Source organism: Callorhinus ursinus, unplaced genomic scaffold, assembly GCF_003265705.2.
Source record: "Callorhinus ursinus isolate GAN/ISIS: 27379988/994484 unplaced genomic scaffold, GSC_fseal_2.0 scaffold10, whole genome shotgun sequence".
Lineage (NCBI taxonomy): Eukaryota > Metazoa > Chordata > Mammalia > Carnivora > Otariidae > Callorhinus > Callorhinus ursinus.
In genome coordinates, this window is record NW_027397072.1 from 37,635,813 (window position 1) to 37,656,838 (window position 21,026).

Below are 21,026 nucleotides of genomic sequence, written 5' to 3' on the forward strand. Positions count from 1 at the left end.
ATTTACCCTCCTTGCTTAATGAACTTAGGGTTTCGGATTTTTCTAAAAAAAAAAAAGTGTTTAGCATGTGTCAATGAGAAATGACAAATGATCTGTCCTCTAGGAGCTGACGGTCCGGTGGAAGGAAGAGTACTTTGCAAACACACAGAGGTTTCTAACCGGATCTAAAGGGTCAGGAGCGCAGAGAAAGGGGAGCCTCCCAAGATCGCCGCCTGAACCCCGCTGCTCCCCTCAAGTAGGGTCCCGGCACCTCTCCCCGTGGCAGCTTACGAAAGGAACCTCATTGCCGGCTTCCATCCCCGGCGGCCCCAGAGTGACCTCTCCACGTCCGACCCCAGTGCCTGCAAGGCGGACCCCACACGCTCGCCCACGCACTCCCCGCGCTACCCAGCGGCGTGGCCCACACGCGGCCCCGGCAGCCTCCAATGGAACCAAAAGGCGGAACCCGGCTGGGGCCCCTGCGATCAAAGCATGAAAAGATGGGGAATCACCTTTCATCAAAGTCCGTGGCCGGTTTTTTACCCAGGGCCGGGTTGGGGGGTTTGGAGAAAAGATTCTCAAAATCCATCACCCTCGCGAGAGCCCCGCAGCTAGAGTTAACAACCGCCGCGTGAGGAGGAGGGACCCAGAACCGCGCACAGGCCACAGGTCGCCCCGCGCATGCGCCGCCCCGCCCCCCGCGCACGCCCGCTCCCTCCTTCCCCGCGGCTCTGCGCAGGCGTCACTCTGCGTTATTTTAGGTGCGCTTATTGATCTCTTCTCCAATATTTATTAGAATTTTTAGTCCTTGGAAGTCTTTCTTTCACTTTCATTAGGGGTAAGTGGGCATCCCAAATGGAGAGAATTGTATCAAGGCAGGAAAATAGAGCACACATTTGGGAAACGGAACTGTTGAGTTTTGCTTACTCTAATGCCTGTGGAAGAGGGGAAATTGTAAGAATAATGAAAGTCTCAAACAGTTGGCTATGCCGGTGACATCGAACCTGACTGGCTCCTACTAGTGTTTGATTCCCGGCATGAATCAGGGTCCACTTGCCAGACAAGCAAAGGGAAGTTGTACTTTGTCCTATTACAGGCAATCCTTTTTTGGACATGAATCATTAATAAAAATTGAGAGGAAAATTGAAATGAATTAAGGTATTACCCCATTTGGAGGAAAGTACTATATTACAGAACTCAGATTATTATCATACATACATTTTCATATAAAAAGTCCAGTATACAGCAAAAGATAACTAGGCCACGGAAGGAAATGAAAATGATAGGTAAAAAGCCGCAAACATAGCAAGAAATACTGACCTGCAAAGGCATCAGATACTAGCCTTTTCAGATAAAGACTATAAAAGGCGAAGTATGTTTGTGGTAGATTTGCTACAGGACAGAGACCACTGGCCTTGAGGAGTGAAGGACCAAACTTTCCCGGAAGATAAGGCCTACTACATTTGAAAACAGGTGCTGCTGATGGCAGCAAGTCTATTCAGGGTCATTTCAACATACCACTAAGCATCTGGGCACCTGTAGCCCCCCCCCCTTTTGCCCTTGCCTTACCCCTTAAAACCCTACAGCTTCACCTGGACAGGGAAGATGGTCTTTGAAACATATGTCAACTGTCTGCAAATCTCAAGGAAAGTAGGCTGGTTCTGCTATAGACCAAGGGACTTAAGTCAGCAAGCGAGAAGTGCTAGGCTTGAAGCCAAGTTAACTCTTAAGACTGATTACAGTGCTTTTACAGATTGATTTTTAAAGATGGGCCCAATTCTCTCTCTTTTCCTATATCCACACTGTTTGCAATGTGACTTTGTAGCTCTTCCCATCAAGTGGTGGGATCTATTTCACCTCCTCTTTAATCTGAGTTGAATTTGTAACCTACTTTTGCTAATAGAATGCAGCAGAAAAGGCCTGCCAATGCCAAGCCGGGTCCCTAAGAGGACATGCGTCTGTCTGCTCTCTCTTGAACTCCTGCCTTCTCCAGAACAACAAGCCCAGGCCCCCTTGCTGAAGAAAAGGGAGAGATATGTGGAGGATAAGGCAAAAGGAGGAGAGCAACAACACCCAGTCAACAGCCAGCAAAACCCTATAAAGCAAAGCCGCCAAGTCAACACACAGCTGACCACAGAAACACAGGGGAGCCCAGTGGAGAACTGAAGAACCTCCCAGATGGTCCCAGTCCAAACTGCTGACCAGCATTGTAAGCTAAGTAAATAGTTGTCTTAAGCCACCAAGTTTTAAAAGTAATTTATTATGCAACAAAACCTGATAAAAAGGAGGGCGCCTGGGTGGCTCAGTTGGTTAAGCAACTGCCTTCGGCTCAGGTCATGATCCTGGAGTCCTGGAATCGAGACCCACATCAGGCTCTCTGCTCAGCAGGGAGTCTGCTTCTCCCTCTGACCCTCTTCCCTCTCGTGCTCTCTATCTCTCATTCTCTCTCTCTCAAATAAATAAATAAAGTCTTTAAAAAAAAAACCTGATAAAAAGGAAACTATAAAAAGTGACATTAAGGAGCTGAAAAAGAACCAAGTAGAGCTTTTAGAAGTTAAAAATATGATACGGACATTAAAAACTCAATAGATGGTATGGTACTCTTAAAATGTGTTCACAAATTCTTTAACACTTATCCCTTCAAAAGATGGAGGCTGTTCTCTCCTTAAATGTGAACTAGATCCAGTGACTTCTAACATACACAGTTTTAGATGGTGCCCGACTTCTGAGGCTAGGTGGTAAAAAGTACTGCAGTTTCTGCCTTCCTCTCTTGAATCGCCTACCTGAAGGAAAGTCAGTCACCATGTCAGAAAACACTTGTGAAAAGCCAGCCATGTGAGTGAGCCACCTTGGAAGCTGATCCGCCAGTGCCTCTCCAACCTCATAAGAGACTCTGGGTTAGAACCACCCAGCTAATATTTACTGGATTCCTGATCCAAAAAAGAAAAAATAAGAAGATAAATGTTTATGTTACTGGACTCAGGCCTTTGGACCCAGCAATGGTAGAAATGAGGCTGGATCCAAAATTTACAAACACAGGCAAGGTTTTGTTATAGGGGCAACAGCTGCAGCTGAAGGGAGACACAGTCATGACAAAGGAGTCAGACTGGCTCTCTGAACAATAACCAGGGAAACTTTTAAAGAGGCTGAGGCGGGAAAAGAGTGATGTTTAAGCATGTAGGGGCAGGGAATGCCAGGAAATTGGGGGCATAGGCTCAGTTGACAAAATATGCTTCTTCATATATCATATGTTTCATTTGCATGTTGTCTCCACCTCTGGGTATGTGTTTTAGCATAATAAGGGGAAAAGTCAGTGAAAGGTAAATTTGCTGCCTGTTTTATCTCAGACTAGTCTGAACCTGGTCTAGGCTTGTTCCTTGGCTAGTGCTTTGCTCTGCAAGAAAAAGCGGTAACAGCCTACAGGTTGCTCTGCAAGAGAAGTTATTACTTCTCATACATATGGAATATTAATGTTTTTACTAAATAACATGATTTATTTTTCTTTTAACTTTTATTAATAATTTATTATTATTTAATAATTGGGTAGGCAGAGTCCCAGGTGCATTGGGGCTTGTTCCCAAGGTCCCTGTCTCATTTATGGTTTGTGTTTTTTTTAAGATTTTATTTATTTATTTGAGAGAGAGAGCACAGAGGGAGAGAGAGAGACAGGGAGAAGCAGACTCCCCGCTGAGCAGAGAGCCCAACGCGGGACTTTATCCCAGGATCCTGAGATCATGACCTGAGCCAAAGGCAGCCGCTTAACTGCCTGAACCACCCAGGTGCCTCTCATTTATGTTTTATGTTTTATTTTTTTTTAAGATTTTATTTATTGAGGGCGCCTGGGTGGCTCAGTCGTTAAGCGTCTGCCTTCGGCTCAGGTCATGATCCCAGGGTCCTGGGATCGAGTCCCACATCGGGCTCCCTGCTCCGCGGGAAGCCTGCTTCTCCCTCTCCCACTCACCCTGCTTGTGTTCCTGCTCTTGCTGTCTCTCTCTGTCAAATAAATAAATAAAATCTTTAAAAAAAAAAGATTTTATTTATTGATTTGAGAGAGAGTGAATGAGTGAGAGAGAGGGGAGGGTCAGAGGGAGAAGCAGACTCCCTGCTGAGCAGGGAGCCCAATGCGGGACTCGATCCCGGGACTCCAGGATCATGACCTGAGCCGAAGGCAGTCGCTTAACCAACTGAGCCACCCAGGTGTCCCCCTCATTTATGTTTTAAACCACAAAGTTTTGGGATAATTTGCTATGTAGCAATAGATAAGATGCCCCTATCATTATAAAGCAGCTGGCCTAAACATAGAATTATCATATGACCCAGCAATTCTACTCCTAGGTATATACCCCAAAGAATTGAAAACTGGGATTGAAACAGATATGTGCATGCTTCTATTCATTGCAGCATTATTCACAAGAGCTGATAGGTGGAAACATCCCAAGTATTGGATAAATCAAATGTATGTACATACAATGGAATATTATTCAGCCATAGAAAGGAATAAATTCAGACACATGCTACAACACGATGAACCTTGAAAACAGTATGCTAAATGAAATAAGCCGGGCTCAAAAACATAAATACTGTATTTCCGCTTATATGAGGTATTTAGAATGGGCAAATCAGAGAGACAGATTAGAGGCTTTCAGTGCTGGGAAAGGGGGAAATGGGAGTTACTGCTTGATGGTTACAGTTTCTGTTAGGGGTAATGAAAAAGTTTGGAAGCAGACAGTGATCCTTGCACAGCAGGGTGAATGTAGTTAATGCCACTGAATTGTCACTTCAAAATGATTAAAATGGCAAATTTTGTATCATATATAGTTTACCACACACAAAAAAGCAACTGACATAAGATGGAGGAATGGTCTTTTGAGTACCAGTTTCAGTACTAGCTAGATGCAAAGTACATGTTTTGTGGACATATGCTATAAATCAGCAATCAATAATATGGTGCTGTTTCTCCCTTAGCCAGAATTTATGGACCTGGGAATCAAACCATGGAAATGAGAGTGAACCCTTCCTTTATTAGCCCTGTGATACCCTAGTAAGTCTTCCCTTTTTTTTTTTTTTAATTTTTACTTCTAATCCCCAAAACTTCGAGTTCTGATTGTCAAGAGCAGAGTTTTTCAACCTCAGCATTTTGACATTTTGGGCTGAGTAATTGACATTCCTGTGCTTAATAGGATGTTTTAGCAGCATCCCTGGCCTCTCTCCACTAGATCCCCTGTTGACACCTTTATATTTGTGTGCATTAAGGGTGGGAATGATAGTCAAAGATAAACAAAGCCAGACATTAAAGTAGCAAAAACAGATTTTATTCAGAAACTATTGACTGAAGGTAAAGGGTTGAACTCCATTCAGATTGTGTAGAGGTGACTGGGTGTTTTAAAGGGAGAATGAAATAACATATAATTCAATTTACATGAAATGTTCAAAAAGGCTAATCTACAGAGACAAGAAAGTAGATTATCAGTTGCCTGAGGCATGGGTGGCAAGATAGGATTAATTATAAATAGGCACTTAGGGGGATGGAATGTTCTGAAACTGAATGTTGGTGATGGCTGCATTACTTGGCAAATTTACTAAAAGTCATTAAATTGTACACTTAAAATGTGTAAATTTTCAGGTATATGCTTTTATATCAATAAAGCTATTTTTAAAAAAATTAAGGGACGGGGCACCTGGGTGGCTGAGTCGTTAAGTGTGGGAGAATGAGAAGTGGGCTATCTGATTAGCTACAGTAAGACCTAATTAAGTAAAATAGTTAAAATAGACAAAGACCTAGAGATTCTAATCTAACTCCAAATGCTAATTATTGTTACTCCAGACAAAATAGATCTGCTTTTCGAAAGTTTAGTACTGTATTATGTCGAAATGTGGCAAGTGCCTGCAGGATTGTCTATAGATCAGTGTGCAGGTCTTGTCAGTGGCTGCATTCAACTTTAAAAAAAAGTGCGATTTCTTTACCAATGTACATATCTAATTTTTTTATTTTTAAATTTAATTTACTAATTGCGATTGCTTCTGAATGCACTGCATTTATGCATTGGTCAAATGCATTCACTACCACAAAGTTAGATATCTGATTTACCATCAAGTTCATCATTTCATTACAAAACAAGGAACTTTTCGTCCCAAGTTAATTTACTGAATAGGCAAAAACATTGATTTGTCGTTAAAAAATTATTGCCAAAGGTCAGGTTCATAAGTATAAAGACATGCGGTGGCTAGTTTTTATTTATAAAATATTCGTGTATATTTTACATATGGAATATTAATGTTTTTACTAAATAACATTTTTCTTTTAACTTTTATTAATAATTTATAATTAAATAATTGGGTAGGTAAATTTAATATTGACTATCAGAAAAAGCCACATGCCAACCTATTGTCTTCAAAACGCGATTATAAGCACTAGACATTACAAAAAGAGGCGCTACCTTATAGGACATTTTCCCATTATTTAAAAGACCGAGGTGATTTTTTTCAAAGACTCTACACCGCGTGTTCTTATCACCCCACCCCTCATAACCAGGCTGCAGAATGGCTTTGGGGGCCCGTGTTAGGGTGCGTCTTGAACCCCTCCGCCCGTTTCCCAGTGGGCCAGCACGAGCAGGGCCTTGAGGCGCGGATCAACAGCATGGGGCTCCAGACCTCCTCCCCCGCCCGGTGTTACCGAGGCGCCGCCCGGCCCCGCCAGCTGGCTGCCGCCTCCGCCGCTTCACGGAGAAGGATGCGGACCCGCCCCTTGGGGTGATTGACGGGCTGCCTCCTCCAATGGCCAACGCGCTCGGCCCCGGCGGGCCGGGCAAGGGCCGCGGCTCGCGGAGGAATCTCTCCTGCCCTTTAGTCCCGGGCTAGGTGTTGCGGCAGGCGCCATTTTATCGAGCAGCCTGTCTCGGGTGCCGCCATGTTGGTGAGGAGAAATCACCGTTACGGCCAGTGTCCAAATCCCCGCGTCGCTGCACGCCGCCCGCCCGCCCGCTCCCAAGCCTCAGCCACCGGCGGCGAATAGAGACTAAAGCGGCAGCGCCGGCAGCGCGGGGCCGTTGCCCAGTGTTTGCAGTTAGAGCCCCATCTCTCTGGCGTGGTTGTTAATAGACTGGAAAGTCTGTGTCTGTGTCGCTCACTAGTAACCGTGAGTTTTTACCACTTCGTCACCTCTCGGCGGCGGCCGGGAGCAGGTACCCGCAGGCGGCGCAGGGGTCCTCCCCGCGCCCCGCCGCCGCCGGCCTCGCAGACCTGTCCTCCAGCCCCGCCCCGTTCTTGACCAAACATGACAGACTCTGAACATGCAGGGCACGACAGGTCGGGAACCCTTCTTGTCTGTCTTTCTGTCGGATGAGAGGAGGGGTCTTGGGGCGGCGGGAGCGGGCCGGGGCCGCGCGCCTCCTGCATGACTTAGACGTCTCTGTGTGGCTCCATCAGTTCCATGACGTGCGCCCTTATGTAAAGCCCAGGCTGGCGGCCGCGGGGGAGGTCGGCTCGGCCGCGCCCGCCTCCCCGCGCCGGGGTCCTTTCCGGCCGGCCCCGCCCCCGGCCGGCACGTGCGAGCCCCCCGCCCCCGGGCGGCTCCGTCTGCCGCTCGGTCTGAGCCCGGCGCCTCCCGCGTGCTGGCTCGGTGCTGCGGTCCAGCCTGGGCGGAAACGAAGCCTCTCGCAGCCCAGGGTCCGCCGTTCGCTTCCAGATGGGACCAGCCCGGAATTTTTAATAGCTGGTGTTCTATTTGACTACTGCCCTAGCACACGCCTAAAAATAAACTTTTTTTTTAAAGGAAAATTTTAAACAACCCCCCAAGGCCATGTATTTATAGTCTTACTCCTCAGAATTTGAAAGAGTGTCAAATTAAAAATGTTAACACAAAAGACTGAGGCTTTGCAGACCTTAGTGTAGCACAGCTTTCTCCTGAAGTAAAAACTCCATGGTGATTATCCCCTCTAACTGCATTTTCTAAATACTGTATATAATTCGAACACTTAACGGAGATTCTGAGGTTTTATTTTTGCTTTAGGGGCACATTCTTGGTTCCTTTTAGTGCTTTGGGGGTATTTTCATATTTTAAAAAGTGCAAATAGCATACTTAAGTTTTGGTTAGCTTTTAAACTTACATTGCTATCTACCTTGATTGTAAAAACAAAAAGAGAGGGCTTTAGTTCATTAAATTACTGCAATAAAATCTGTTGCATCTGATTCTTACTTAGAATATTTAAAAATATGGAACCTGGCAATTACTTATTTGTAAATAGAAGTACTCAAAAGTATACATTGTACTCTAAACTAGATACAAATTGCCTAAGTTTTACCTCTGGAGTAATGTGATATGCTTCTGATGAAGCATTCCACACGCTTTTTTTTTTTTTTAACCCCGCAAGCAGAAATAACAAACTTCACTGAAATTTGAAATATCTAAACATTTGGCAACCTAGAGAGTGATAAAAATATTTCAGCAACTTTGATATCCTAGTGATGAAAGTAGATCACCAGAAGACAAATTAAACATACAGTAATTTTTAGAAAGTAAAAAACACTCTTAAAAATTACGGCAATATAAGCTTGCACTTGACATATTTTTCATGATTATTATACGTTATTTTGTCACTAAAATGACAGAATTCTTGGAATGGGTTAACTATATTTTGAGAAATTTCCCATTCTGAATTTCCCACTCTGAGTATCTGTGGACAAACCAATGACTGGGTTTTGCTAATGCAGCCTAAAGTTCATTGTTTTGTATGAAAGAAGGAAATGTGTTCTCTGTTCAGAAAGCAGCTTCAATATGTAGAATTATGTATTCTATGTAATGAAGAAACTTTGTCACCAAATTCAGGTATTGAAATAACTTTGCCAGTTAGGAACTGTGATGCCTGACTTTAAAAAGAATTTGGAATTTTAAAATATTGAATTAGAAGTTAAAATTTTAAAGAAGTTTTTGTAAGATTTATTAACAGCTTAGTAACTAAAGATTAAATAATAGTGATATTTAGTCTTTTTGTTTTATATTAGGATTAAGAAAATATTTACTAGCAATTATTGAAACAAAAAGGTAAGCTTCATTTTAATTTTTTCAGTTGTTAAATGACAGTATTCTTTTGAGGCAAGAAGATGGTTTAACTTTCTCAAACATTTATTTTGTCAAACTATATGGAAAATAAACAACTACATCAAAAAACAAAGTGGATTGGAGTCAGGAAATGGTCTAGCTACAGCTTTACTAACACTTAGCTTTGTGAACTTGAGCAAGCCTAGTTTCTTTATTGATAAGAGGGTTCACAAGAACTTTTCAAGTTCTTAAAAGGTCAGTGTTTTTCAGCCTCCTTTGGGAAGCTTTTTAAAAAGTGTTGATTTCATTTCTATCAGACTGAGCTTCAGCCTGGGTTTAAAAATTTTTTTAAAGCTCCTCAGGTAATTCTAATATGTACCAGATTGAGAACCACTGTACTAGATTAATGTTTTACAATCTTAGCTAATCATCAAAATCACTTTAAGGAATAAAGATTTTTGTCTTGCCCGAGCAACTGAATCAGAATCTCTAGGGGAGGATTGTGGTAATCTATTTTTAATAGCCTGCCCAGGTGATTCTTAAGAAATGTGGGGAAAAGTGGACTAGTCTGTGGAATCCCAAAATATTTGGTGCTTCCATATTATAGCTATTCTATACTTTAATACAAGTTTCCATGAATTATTGGAGAAGATATATGAATTCCGGTATTTGGAGCTAGGCATTGTTTCGAGGATATCCTTCTTCTAACGTTTTTGAAAGTTAAGGCGTATTGTGAGTACAAGGGAAAAAGTTGAATATGTGATTTTTATTTACAACTGCTTTATGCAAATTAAAATATTACTATTATAATTTACATCAGAATGAGATTTTAAATGGAAATTCACAGAAGGTGCAATTTTTTTTCTTTTAAAAAATGGTAGTTTCTTGCACATGTTTTATATGGTGAACATTTTGCACAAGATTTGTTTGCCAAATGAGGTTGCTTTTTTAAAAAATACTGATTTGATATACTTTTCTTTAAATATTTTCATGCCTGGAGTGAAAACACGGTATTTTTATACATGTTACTAGTGTAACAATACGCATAAATTTGTGGATATATAGAATATTAGTAGAGGCCTTCTGCATAGGATCTGAGAAATCAAGAATAGAGGGGGAGAAGGAGTTGGGGGGAAGCCAAAGGGAGATAAAATTCTTGTCTTTTCATTCAGTTCTTCCCTTTCATCCAGTTCTCTTAGGGACAACTTCAGCCACCTACCTTTATATTTCATTGGATGTTGACCCAGTTAAAACAATACACAAACAACTTTTTTTTTAATTTGATTTCATATGGATTTTTTTTTTTAGATTTTATTTATTTATTCATGAGAGACAGTGAGAGAAGAGAGAGAGAGAGAGAGGCAGAGGGAGAAGCAGGCTCCCAAGGAGCAGGGAGCCCGATGCGGGACTCAATCCCAAGACCCTGGGATCATGACCTGAGCCGAAGGCAGACGCTTAACCATCTGAGCCACCCCGGCGCCCCTACACAAACAACTTTTAAAGGCTAAATACTATGAGTCCCTGTTTGGACACGTACAGTAGAGTAGGAAAGATAAATATATACCTAAGTAACTATTATATAATTTTCTGAACTATGCTAAAAATGACAAGTTTTATAGGATCTGTACTGGGAAAAATGATAATTTTAACATGAGTAATATAAGAGCTTGTGATTCTGAGAGTCTTTAATTGATAAGAGCTATGTATAATAGTTTCTTTTGGGACGAGGTTATTCTTTGCCCATTAGGAACAACCTTGCTACCTTCTTTCCCTCCCCTCCCCCACTTTCCTTCCTCATGTAAAACAAGAACAAAACTCCCAACTAGTCAGAATTAGAGTAGTTTATATTTTTTCTCTGTGTCCCCCCACACATAATGATTAAAACATTGCTAAGAGACAACACTGGAGAATCTGAAGGGATTGATGATAGAGACGAAGATTACACTTTCCATTTGTAACAGGGTTTTCATTGATTCTCACATTAGTCCCATGAGGTAGTATTACAGTGGTCAGTAACTTGTTTACGAGATCCCACAGATAGAAGCTAGATAGAGCCTAGGTATGCAAACTCCTGCCTGTAGTATTATTTTTCCTCTTCATTATCTTTGTATGGGGATGGAATACAATAAGTTCTAGCTTTTACTTTCTAAATTGTTGGAGACTGTAATGTGATACAACTAAGAGATCCCTGCATTCCCAGTAAAACCTGGGTTTTGATCCTGGTTTTTCCTCTTAGTTAATATTTTTCTATTTTACATGATTATTTTTCTTATTTGTGAAATAAGGTAGTTGAACTAGGTGATATTCATTCTCCCTTCCTACTTTAGTTAAAGTCAGTAATTTTAATTAAAAAAATTGCAAATGCCTTATTTCATGTTAGAGTTCACTTAATGTTCTATAAAATACCTGGTTTGTAAATTAATATGTATCCTTGAGCAAATGCCCCCCCACTAAGCTACTAATTATTTTTAATTGTGATAAAATACACATGTAAAATTTACATCTTAACCATTTGTAAGGGGACAGTTGAGTAGTGTTAAGTACCTTCACATTGTTGTACAACCAATCTTCGGAGCTCTTTCATCTTGCAAAACATAAGTTCTATCATTAGTTTATTTTCTCCTGAATCTACTAATTTATTGTTAAAGCTATCAAAATGAGCTTTTCTTTAGCAAATGTAAACTCAAGTTATACGTCACGTTCAGGTTTGATGTTGGAAAGCACTTTGGCTCTTAGACATTTTTCTTTTCCTAGCCCTTCATAAACAAACTGTTTCATTTACTTTTAAATTTTAATTGATTAAATTTTCATTCAACAGATTTCTGTGCCAAGTATATAGTGTTAAGCACTGGGGAAACAAATTTGAATACAATATCACTGAACTTGCTCTCTGGGATCTTATAATGTAGGAGAAACAGGCTGGTAAATACATAGTTATAGCACTAGTCCTATAATAAAGGTATAAATTGATTGCCATAGTGGCATAGATGGGGGCTTCAGGGAGGCATCATGGAATTGCTACATCTGAAGGATGAGTAAAAGTTTGGCCAAAACTGAGTGTTGCTGGAGTGGTGGGGGATGGGAGGGATGGGGTGGCTGGGTGATAGACATTGGGTAGGGTATGTGCTATGGTGAGCGCTGTGAATTGTGCAAGACTGTTGAATCACAGATCTGTACTTCTGAAACAAATAATGCAACATATGTTAAGAAAAAAGAAAAAGAAGAAGATAGCAGGAGGGGAAGAATGAAGGGGAGTAAGTCAGAGGGGGAGATGAACCATGAGAGACGATGGACTCTGAAAAACAAACTGAGGGTTCTGGAGGGGAGGAGGGGAGGGGGATGGGTTAGCCTGGTGATGGGTATTAAAGAGGGCACATTCTGCGTGGAGCACTGGGTGTTATGCACAAACAATGAATCATGGAACACTACATCAAAAACTAATGATGTAATATATGATGATTAACATAACAATAAAACTTAAAAACAAAACAAAAAGTTTGGCCAAGCAGAGTCAAATATCTGAAAAGCATGAAGAAGCGAACTGGCATGGTGGGTTCAGAGATGATAAAAATGTTAGTATGTGAAGTGTGTACAAAATATTTTGGGGAATGAGGAAAAGTCTTCATTGAATTAGGAATCTGACCCTGAATGATGTAAAGAGCTCATCAAAGTTATTTTTTTAAAGTTTGCTTATTTTATTTATTTATTTATTTAAGTAATCTCTGTACCCAACGTGGGGCTCAAACTCACGATCATGCCATTTTTTGACATGATACCTAGGGGCTAGGAGGAGGCAGACTACAGAAAGGGAGAGCAGTAGAAGGAAGGCAATTTAGGGAACTTTCACTAATTTTCATTAAATATTAGGTACCTAATATTTAATATATATTGTTTTGGACTTGGGGAAGACAGCAGTAAAGAAAAAAACCCTTTACCTAATGGAGCTTACATGTTCTTTGGAGAAAGAGACAATAAACATGAAAAACAAATGTGTTCAATGCTGATAAAGTAGAAAGGGAGGTGGGGTATCCTATGGGTATAGGGAGGGTATTTCCATTTTAAATAGGTGTTTAGGGAAACATTCAGCTGAAAAGGTAACATTTGAGTAAGCCCTGGAATAAGAGGGCAGTCCAGGCCCAGTATGTCTGGGGGAAAAGCATTTTAGATAAAGGGAACAGAAGGTGAAAAAAGCCTAGAACCCGGAATGAGCCTAGTGTAATTGAGAAAAGATCAAGGGAGCAGTGTGGCTAGAGAAAACAGTGAGCAAGGGGGAGAGAAGTAAGAGATGAAGTTAGATGGGCAATAGCGGCGATTGTGTAGGGCCTTGTAAAGCCATTTTAAAGAACTTGGGTTTCACTCTGAGTGGTAAAGGAGCCACTGGAGGATTTGAACAGAGGAGGAGCAAGGTCATGCTGTGGTAAAGGAATGGTAAAAAGAAGTTGCTTATGGTAATATAAATGACAAGTGATGATGGTTTTAGGTCAGTGAGGAGAAAATGGTTGGATTTTGGATATGGTTTGGAGATAGAACCAATAGGATTTGCTGATGGATATGGCATATGAAAGAAAGGAATGAGTCAGAGCTACTGTAAAAGACTAGAAATTGGGTAATGAGGACCTGATCAAAAGCATTGGCAATAAGAAAGCAGACAAAAGGCAAAATTCATGAGATATTTCTTAGAGTTGATAGAACTGGGGATAAAGATCTGAGAGTTTTTAGCAAAGATGTTAGTCAAAATGATGAGATCACCCAGGTATGTGTAGTAGACAGTAAGGAAGACAGAAGTTTTCTGGAAGCCAAGGGAGGAGAAAGTTTCAAAGAAGGGATGATCACAGAGCAGATAAAGGAAAGGGTTGGAAGTTGGCCACAGGATATCCTAAATTAGGGCCGTTAAAAAGCATGAATGAAAGAGTGCTTCAGGGCTTGCAAGCAGCTGGTCTTTACACCTAAAATCTGTCCACATCATAGTTTGCCTGATAGGATGTTTAAAAATATTTGCGTTTGAATGCCGTTAGACTTGACTTGTGTTCTTTATCCCCTACAGTCTTTTCACTGATAATTTCTTTGCAAACTCAGCACCTGAGGTCTGCTCATTAGGTGACTTGCCTGATCATGTAGGCATTTGAATTTGTGACCCTTTGTTATACGACGAAGTCAGGTTTTCACCTGGACAGGCGGGTGATCTGGTTTCCAAAAAAATCTCACAGAGATGGGTGGCCTTGAATTTACCAGGTCAAGCCTCCAGTCAGTCTAGGGCTGTCCCAATATTCTTTTGTGCGTGAGTGCCCCCAGTGGCCTTGCTTCAGTTTTTCAGATTCAGAAAAAGATCAACCTCTGAGCTGATCAGATGTGGAGATGTTAATTCATGCTAAAAAGTAGTAACAGTGGCTAACATTTACATGGTGCTGTTTTAAGTGCTTTACATGAATTATTGCATTTAATCTTTATGACAGCCCTACACAGCAGCCCTCATTTTACAAATGAGGAAACAGACACTAAGAGATTGATGAATTTCCCAAAGTCGCAGAGTACATCAGTGGGAATCCAAGTAATCTGATTCTAGAGCCTGCATTTTTATCCGAGGATAGACATCCCTAACACAAGAGAATGTGTGTGTGTGTGTGTGTGTGTGTGTGTGTGTGTGTGTATGTGTATCAGAATACCAATTCAGTCATGTAAAATGAGGATTAGGTATTTGCATCAGGGAGGGTATTCTCTCCATGTAGAATGTTATATGGAAAACCAAATTATCACAAATTGCCTAATGAACAGGAGCATGGGATTAGAATGAGGGAGTTGATTGTAAATGACTGGAATTTTAAATGGCGTCAGGCTCTGATAAAGTGATATGTCCATCTTCATAATGTATCTGCCAAGCAGTTACTTGCATCGACCTTACAGAATATCCCCTCTCCTGGGCAGTGCTTACATGGGCACTGGTCACATTTGTCTCTCTACCTTTCCTTCTTCATCATTTCTATTGCTAATCAGCCCTCCTTTCTGATAGGTACATTTCTTTTCATTGCATGTTAATATCTTTAAATTTAGTTAGTCATCTTTTACTTGGTCATGTGTATCTGACTTCCTCATCTTATTCATCTTATTTTGATTTTATGGTTGAACTTTCTGAGGTGATACTGTTCTGAGGAGATATTATTTCTAGTGTCTTTTTTGAGGTGTTTGGGTCCATTGCTTGACTGCTGATGCCATGTACCAACCCAGATAGCTGTCGTTGGATGACCTTTGCAAAAGCCGTTTCAGCAGATTATTATTACTCTTGGCAAAGAACAACCTTCCTCTAGTGTAAAATAGCTTTATATTTATTTTCTTTTGCCTTTTTTTTTTTTTTTTTTAGTAGGCTCCACACCCAGTGTGGAGCCCAGTGCGGGGCTTGAACTCATAACCCAGAGACCAAGATCTGAGATGAGATGGAGTCATACACTTAACCAACTAAGCCACCCAGGCACCCCATGCTTTGCTTTGTTTTTAATGTGAGTTCATGGCTTAACATTACTACTTCCAATGAAGTTTTAAATTTAAACTTCCAAGGAGTGTTTAAAATTATGTTTTATGTAAGCAAACAAAAATTGAAGTGAATAATGCATTTATGTAAGAAATTCATACATACTTTGGCTGTATATACATATCGTACCAAACATACACTTAAAAAAAATATTATAGATATCCAAGTGTGAAAACCAACATTTGACCAAATCTTAGACTAAAGTTAATATCCTCATTGTGGATTAAATTTCTGGAATATGTGAATAAATCTGAAATATCCCTCAAGTTATTATAATTTATTATTAGAAATTTTAGTGGTCTATTTTTAAAAATAGGACATTCCAGTGAAATAATAATTTCTCAACAATAATTTCAGCTTTCATAAATCATACCCACATTTTTGAGTGGTAAATAACCAAAGCAAGTCCCAAGGAGTGTTTAAAGGGAATCCTAAGTTAATTATCATTAAAATTATAAAACCATGTAAAAATCATTAACAGTGTATTTATAAAAGTGATAGAACAAAAGAACCTAGATTTAGAACTCGTGATACTCAATTTTTTACATATATTGCTATTTATAATTCACGTACTTTAATTCATTTGATTCATGTAGACAGAACAGATATCAATATCTTCACTTTATAGTTGAGGAAACAGATTTAGAGGGTAAATAACTAATTACCACAGTCTGTGTCTCATAGCATTTGATATCATACTCTTTCCCTTGCCACCGTTGCCTCATGATGGTAGTAAATCTGACACCAGATGCTGGATTGGGGTATTGGATCCATAAAAGGGTTTGGGTTTTTTTCTTTCTTTCTTTCTTTTTTTAAGATTTTATTTATTTGACAGAGACACAGAGAGAGAGGGAACACAAGCAGGGGGAGTGGGAGAGGGAGAAGCAGGCTTCCTGCCGAGCAAGGAGCCTGTTGCAGGGCTCAGTCCCAGGACCCTGCGATCATGACCTGAGCTGAAGGCAGACGCTTAAAAACTGAGCCACCCAGGCACCCCAGGGTTTTTTTTTTTTCTTTTAGATATTACTTGATCCCAGGCAATTTCAGCCTACTTTATTATAAATTCATCTTATATGACAGTTTTTCTAAGTCCTAAAACATTAAAAATTTTATGTATAAAGAATACTAATTTCACATATTTTTAAAAGAGTATGAAATCAGTTAAATCTAGCTACGTCTGCACATTATGGAAAACAAGAATTCTTCTATTGTATATGGGTTTTAACCTATTAAGAGAATTTATTGAAGATGCATAGAGATCAAAAGAGTCAACATTTTTGCTTGAATTTTTCTTGATGACTGGCAGTTGACAATAAAATATTAGATCACTGGTTCTTGTGTGTGGGGTTTGAGTTCTTTACAAAGGCTACTCTTTGGCTCATAAAGGAGCTTGTGGGTTGATTTCTTTTCTACATCCTTGGCATACATAGGAGTCTATTTTAAAATTATGTTTTATGTAAGCAAACAAAAATGGAAGTGAATAATGCATTTATGTAAGAAATTCATACATACTTTGGCTGTATATACATATCGTACCAAACATACACTTAAAAAAAATATTATAGATATCCAAGTGTGAAAACCAACATTTGACCAAATCTTAGACTAAAGTTAATATCCTCATCGTGGATTAAATTTCTGGAATATGTGAATAAATCTGAAATATCCCTCAAGTTATTATAATTTATTATTAGAAATTTTAGTGGTCTATTTTTAAAAATAGGACATTCCAGTGAAATAATAATTTCTCAACACTGCCTATTGCTAAATTACTGCTATAATTGCTACAGTGCACATTATAGGTACTGAATAGAGGGTCACTTTCAACTGAGATTAGTGGAACACAAGATAGTTGGGGGAGCTTTCTTTTCCTCTAACATTTTCCTTTATAATTTTTTTTTAAATATCTGGAGGAAAGATGATTGATTACGTTACACATAACTTTAGAGTCTTTTTTCTCATGAAATTTGGAGGTAGCAAAGCTAACGTTCTGTTTTTAATTCGTCCACAAAAGATGTGAATTCTCAAATACGATTTTTTCTTGAAAGATTCATGAGATTAAATAATTAAAAATATTCTTTAGAAGTTATTCTCTTCAGTGTTATGAATGTTAGAGTGCCAAATGAATAAAGTTAGAATCATGACATAATTTCTATTTTTCTGTTTTGTATTTTTTTTTTTTTAAGATTTTATTTATTTGACAGAGCAAGAGAGCACAAGCAGGGGGAGCAGTTGAAGGACAGGGAGAAGCAGGCTCCCTGCCCAGCAGGGAGCCCTGTGCGGGGCTCTATCCCAAGACCCTGGGATCATGACCTGAGCCGAAGGCAGATGCTTAACCATCTTAGCCACCGAGGTGCCCCTGTTTTGTATTTTTCATTTAAATTTTTGTAATCATTTGTCAGCTCAAACAGTGTATAATATTCTTCTTAAAATCAATAGCTAAATTACTCTCTCAATATTATTACTCCGGTTTTCTACTTGGCTATTTGAGGATTGTTAGTTTTTTTTTTTTTAAGATTTTATTTATTTATTTGACAGAGAGAGACACAGTGAGAGAGGGAACACAAGCAGGGGGAGTGGGAGAGGGAGAAGCAGGCTCCCTGCTGAGCAGGGAGCCCGATGCGGGGCTCGATCCCAGGACCCTGAGATCATGACCTGAGCCGAAGGCAGACGCTTAACCAACTGAGCCACCCAGGCACCCCTAGTTTCTTTTGTACATAAAATGGTTTTCACAATCATTGCACATTTTTCTCTTACATTAATGTACATTTGTACTTCATCTAATTGATAAAATTTCAATATATAAAGCACACAGGGAAATTCTTGTTGTAAGTTATACCTAAAATACTGTCTTAATCTGAAAATGGATATTCAGATACTAATAGTAAATCCAGATGACATGCCTTTTTTAATATATATGACCTGTTACACTGATTAGATATAAAATAGTAACTAACCTAAGGATCATGTAATTTCCAGTCATGTCATACTCAGGGATGCAGAAATGACTGGAAGCAGGCCAAGGCCGAATGGAGAAACATGCTTTAGCTGGATACTGAGGCCAAAGCCTAATTTTGGCATGTCTTTTAAAACACTCCCCGAAACCTGGAGCCCTGGTACCTCAGATCGTAGGTAATATGATAGCGAGTAATTTGGCATATTGGAAACTTTTAACAGACCAAGTGGGATTTTTTGAATATTACTGGGTCGTAGGCAATTTTACCCAGTTCACTATACATTCATCCAACAAAACTTTTTCAACTTTTGTTCTGATGTCATGACACCTAGAAGATTATTTTCTAGCTTTCAAATTCTGTTTACTTTATTTGCTGAGATTTGTTTCTATTGAGTTTCTAGTTTCTCCAGCCTGTACTGGAGAGCCTAAGTCAAGAGGATAAATTGAAAGGGAATGAAAGTAAATGAATTTTAGCTTAGTGAGATAATGAAGATAGTAAGTGAAATATAAAAAATAATTTTAAAAATGTAGTCTCAAAAAAACCTATGGCAAGCTAATACACAATGTTGTTTTATTCCCGTAATATTCTGTCTCTGCTTACGGCATAAAGGGTGTTTGAGGAGTAATATGATTTTCTTTCATGATGTCAAACATACAAGCTCAAGGATATATTTAAAAATTCTTCATTTCCCTAGATTAATATACAGCAATGCCTTTTCCATCTGGCACTGGGCAGGGAATTTAGCATCAATAGATAGTTTATTAGCAGAAACTAATTTTATTATAAATATTTTCAAAGGATCTCTTTGTAAATAAAATATGTGGCATACTTTCCCCTCTTACTAACTAGACAATTACTGATTTATCTTTTTCTTAATTACTTTGGATCATCATGAATATCTATTGTCACCATAATCACTATGAACCCTAGGTATTATACTCCATCTTGTTTTTTCCTGTGTCCAGGAGACTTTGGAAATATGGGAGGCTTTCACACAGACTGATTAAGCTAAGTATTGCTTAATGATAGGCTAAAGGAGAAAAAGCCTCAGGAACGGACTCCAGATTTGGTCTACCACAGTTTCGTTTCTGCTTTTACTTGTTTGAAATAATTTTTCATTGTTATTCTCTGAAGGAAAATAAATTTCCCCCTGGAATCCATGCTTTTGGGATTTGTAACCTTCCCCAATTTCTATGAAAGTATCTGTCATCTTCCATGCCCATTCTATTAAAATGCATGTATTTCAGGTAAATCACAAGGGAAAAGGAAACCAGTTGAGGGCTCTCTATTATGAACAGTGCTAAGTAATTATCCAACTTTATCTCACTTAATCCTTAAACAACTTTGTGATGGTAGATTGATTGATCCTATCTGTAGATAAGGAAACTGATTATTAGGGGGCAAGATAATTGGTTTAAGTTAGTAGAGGTAATATATGACTGGGAAGCAGAATCTGAACCCAGATCTTTCTGGCTCTAAAAGCTTTTGTTCTTCTACCTTACTATGATGCCTCTTTAAGTAATCTGTTTAACATGCCACAAGTTTGGTTATTGTTCTTGTTTAACATTACGGCTTTAATTTACAGGTTCAGGTGAGTTCACTTTGCCAGAATCCTGGGTCCTCATTAAATAAGCTGTTTGTTTGATTTTGGTTTGGGTCTTCTTTAACTTTAGGTGAAAATTGCTATTCTGGCAGCCAACTACTTCGTTAGTATTTGACTCTTTTCTGGATATTGGTGCTTAGCTCCCTTTTGTTTTTATTGAACGGCAAACCTTAGTGATAACGTACCAGTTTTCATTACTTGCAGCATTCCTCCCTTTTCTTTGCCTCTTCTGACTTTGATGTGGAGGCTTTCATCCTACGAAAGCTGTTAACCTAAACTGCACCACTTTTTTTTCCCCAAGCCACATAAGTGATTTTTTTTAATAGAATTAAACAGTACTTCTCATCAGAAACCCTGGAGGCCAGAAAGCAGTGGGATAATATATATTTCTAAAAATTTTTTATTGAAGTACAGTTGACATACAATGTTAGTGTACAACATAGTGATTCAACAGTTCTATACATTACTCAGTGCTCATCACAATAAGTGCAGTCACCATCTGTCACCATAGAATGTTATTATACATTATTGACTATATGCTCTATGCTGTACTTTTTTATTTCCCCCTAGAATCCATGCTTTTGGGATTTGTAACCTTCCCCAATTTCTGTGAAAGTATCTGTCATCTTCCATACCCATTCTATTAAAATGCATGTATTTCAGGTAAATCACAAGAGAAAAGGAAACCAGTTGAGGGCTATCTATTATGAACAGTGCTAAGTAATTATCCAACTTCATCTCACTTAATCCTTAAACAACTTTGTGATGGTAGATTGATTGATCCTATCTGTAGATAAGGAAACTGAATATTAGGGGGCAAGATGATCGACTTATTTATTTTATAACTGGAAGTATAAGTTGTACCTTTTAATCCCCTTCACTTATTTTGCCCTTTCATTTAACCCCCTCCACTCTAGCACTTACCAGTTT

At 39.3% G+C, this 21,026-nt stretch overlaps 2 protein-coding genes across 3 annotated transcripts in view; one reads left to right on the plus strand and one right to left on the minus strand.

Moving 5' to 3' along the window:
• The window catches only part of ZC3H8 (zinc finger CCCH-type containing 8), a 31,614-nt gene extending 30,966 nt beyond the window's left edge, over positions 1 to 648 (minus strand). Inside the window, exon 1 of the mRNA XM_073897397.1 lies at positions 492 to 648. Within this exon, the coding sequence (XP_073753498.1) occupies positions 492 to 568 (77 nt within the window). The 5' untranslated portion in view covers positions 569 to 648. The remainder of the gene's footprint in view (positions 1 to 491) is intronic.
• A 6,168-nt stretch (positions 649 to 6,816) lies between these two features.
• ZC3H6 (zinc finger CCCH-type containing 6) overlaps positions 6,817 to 21,026 on the plus strand; it is a 65,158-nt gene continuing 50,948 nt past the window's right edge. The window contains exon 1 of one of the 2 annotated variants that reach the window (XM_073897398.1): positions 6,817 to 7,284. In XM_073897398.1, the coding sequence (XP_073753499.1) occupies positions 7,253 to 7,284 (32 nt within the window). In that variant the 5' untranslated portion in view covers positions 6,817 to 7,252. The remainder of the gene's footprint in view (positions 7,285 to 21,026) is intronic. The other variant, XM_025868193.2, reaches the window with a different exon arrangement.